Raw genomic sequence first — 1,919 nt, 5'->3', positions numbered from 1 at the left:
CACTGCCCCCCCATGGTCCGCCCCCCCCTCTTGGGGGGAACACCTCTGTCCCCGCTGGCTGCCTCTCTCCCCGCCATGGTTTTTGGAGTCCCCCGCCCTTTTGGGGGACCCGGGACCATGGCAAAGTTCAGGATGGAGAGGGGGGGAGTAGCGCGGAGAACGTCCGTCCTCCGCTCTGCTCCGTGTAAACACTGACATGGGACAGCTACACTCGCAGCCTTCCCCTCTAAGCTGTCCCGGGGGGTTCCATCACTAAAACATTTATTAGATATAAATTAAAAAAAAGTAATAGGAAATAATAATTCAAATAAAAAATTATCAAAAATACAAAAAGTTAAAAGATAATAAGATAAATAAAAATTTCAAAATAAAAAAGTGATAAAGTTAAAAAAAAAATAATAAAGAAAAAAATTAAAACCAACCCTGCTGCCCCCCGCCATCTGGTTGCCATTCTCCATTGGGGGGGTTTGGCAGGGAGGGGTGGCACATTGAGATATCTGGCCTTGGGGCAGCAGAGAAAGCAAATCCGGCCCTGCTTCCCGTACCGGAGACAGGGAAATGTTCCAAAGTGAGGGTAGGCTCTTCTTATCTGACACCAAAACAGTTGCCCCCCCCCATTGGGGAGATTTCTCCTCTTCCTGATCTGGGACTTTGGTGGTGTGCCCAGGTTCAGAGCTTCACCCACTTCCTTTAGAATGAGATCTCCTCCTTGATGCTCCATTGTTTTACATTATAGATAATTCAGCGGTAGGCGTAAGAGGCACTTGTATTGACAATGGCCGAGGTGGTGGTGTTGGTGGTGGTGATGGTTGTGGTGGTGGTGGTGGTGGTGGTGGTGGTGTTGGTGTTGGTGGTGGTGGTGGTGGTGGAGGTGGAGTAGACGATACCTTCTCTCTGATGGGAATATCTCATTCCTGGAAGCCCTGAGAGACGTGAGGAGCTCACCCAACAATTTCATACAGGAACATTGTGGGGGTGGAGGGGGGACTTATTGGGTGCCGTAGGTGAACGTTGGTGACTTTTCTTTTTGCTTTTCTTTCAGATCCCTTCTAGAGGCGGAGAATACCCGAATATACCCCCCGACTGCCGATTACAAACCGTCTTCACCTTTCAGTGGTACGTATCTCTATATTTATACTGGTTTGCTGGAGGAACATCAAGTTATGTTAGATGATACAAAATCAGATTTGCTGATACCTTAGACGGTCTGATCCGTGGCCTGGTACAGCAGCCGTGATTGGGAGAGGTTTGGGCCAATGATACGGCCAGTCCACCCAAAAGGGATACTTATGTCGGAAGTGGGTCCTATTGAGTTGAGTCAAATCCTGGATTCTTATGGGTCTTGGATGGTCTATCTGCCTCAATTCCCTACTCTGTTCCCGTCTACATGGGAGTTTTGGGTGTTCTCCCCCAGCCTCCTGTCCCAGCTCCTCCCATTACATTGCCGAGAGTATAAAATACCTAAAAACCCTGTGAGAGCCCCTCATAATGGGCACAGCGGGTGTACAGACCCGGGAACTCAGCACAGGGATGGTGGGGGCCCCTCATAATGGGCACAGCGGGTGTACAGACCCGGGAACTCGGCACAGGGATGGTGGGGGCCCCTCATAATGGGCACAGCCGTTGTACAGACCCGGGAACTCAGCACAGGGATGAAATATCCTTTTTGGGTGGTTTGACCCTTGAAGGCCCACTCAACATTGAGGAACAGAACTAAGAAGTGCACTTTCTTTCCCTATCTGTTCCCGTGAAGTACAAGGCACACGGCTCCTGGCAATGGTTGAGGATGGTTAGATGCTGCTGTTTTTGTTCTCATGGTTACATTTGGCTGTGACCACCTGTAGACATATTTTTTAATTTTTATATTTTTGTATTGCAATAATGAATCCTGACTGTCCAGACAAAAGCTTTCATTCTCG

The 1,919-nt window shown here is 48.9% G+C and overlaps 1 protein-coding gene across 1 annotated transcript in view; it reads left to right on the top strand.

Moving 5' to 3' along the window:
- Positions 1 to 1,919, top strand: part of LOC108802568 (A-kinase anchor protein 9-like) — a 34,398-nt gene that overhangs the window by 19,441 nt on the left and 13,038 nt on the right. Inside the window, exon 4 of the mRNA XM_018574424.1 lies at positions 1,043 to 1,116. Within this exon, the coding sequence (XP_018429926.1) occupies positions 1,043 to 1,116 (74 nt within the window). The remainder of the gene's footprint in view (positions 1 to 1,042; positions 1,117 to 1,919) is intronic.

The sequence above is a fragment of the Nanorana parkeri genome, unplaced genomic scaffold, assembly GCF_000935625.1.
Source record: "Nanorana parkeri isolate BGI_ZX_2015 unplaced genomic scaffold, ASM93562v1 scaffold2960, whole genome shotgun sequence".
Lineage (NCBI taxonomy): Eukaryota > Metazoa > Chordata > Amphibia > Anura > Dicroglossidae > Nanorana > Nanorana parkeri.
The sequence above is the reverse complement of the archived record's forward strand: the minus strand, read 5'-3'. Positions and strand labels throughout refer to the sequence as shown.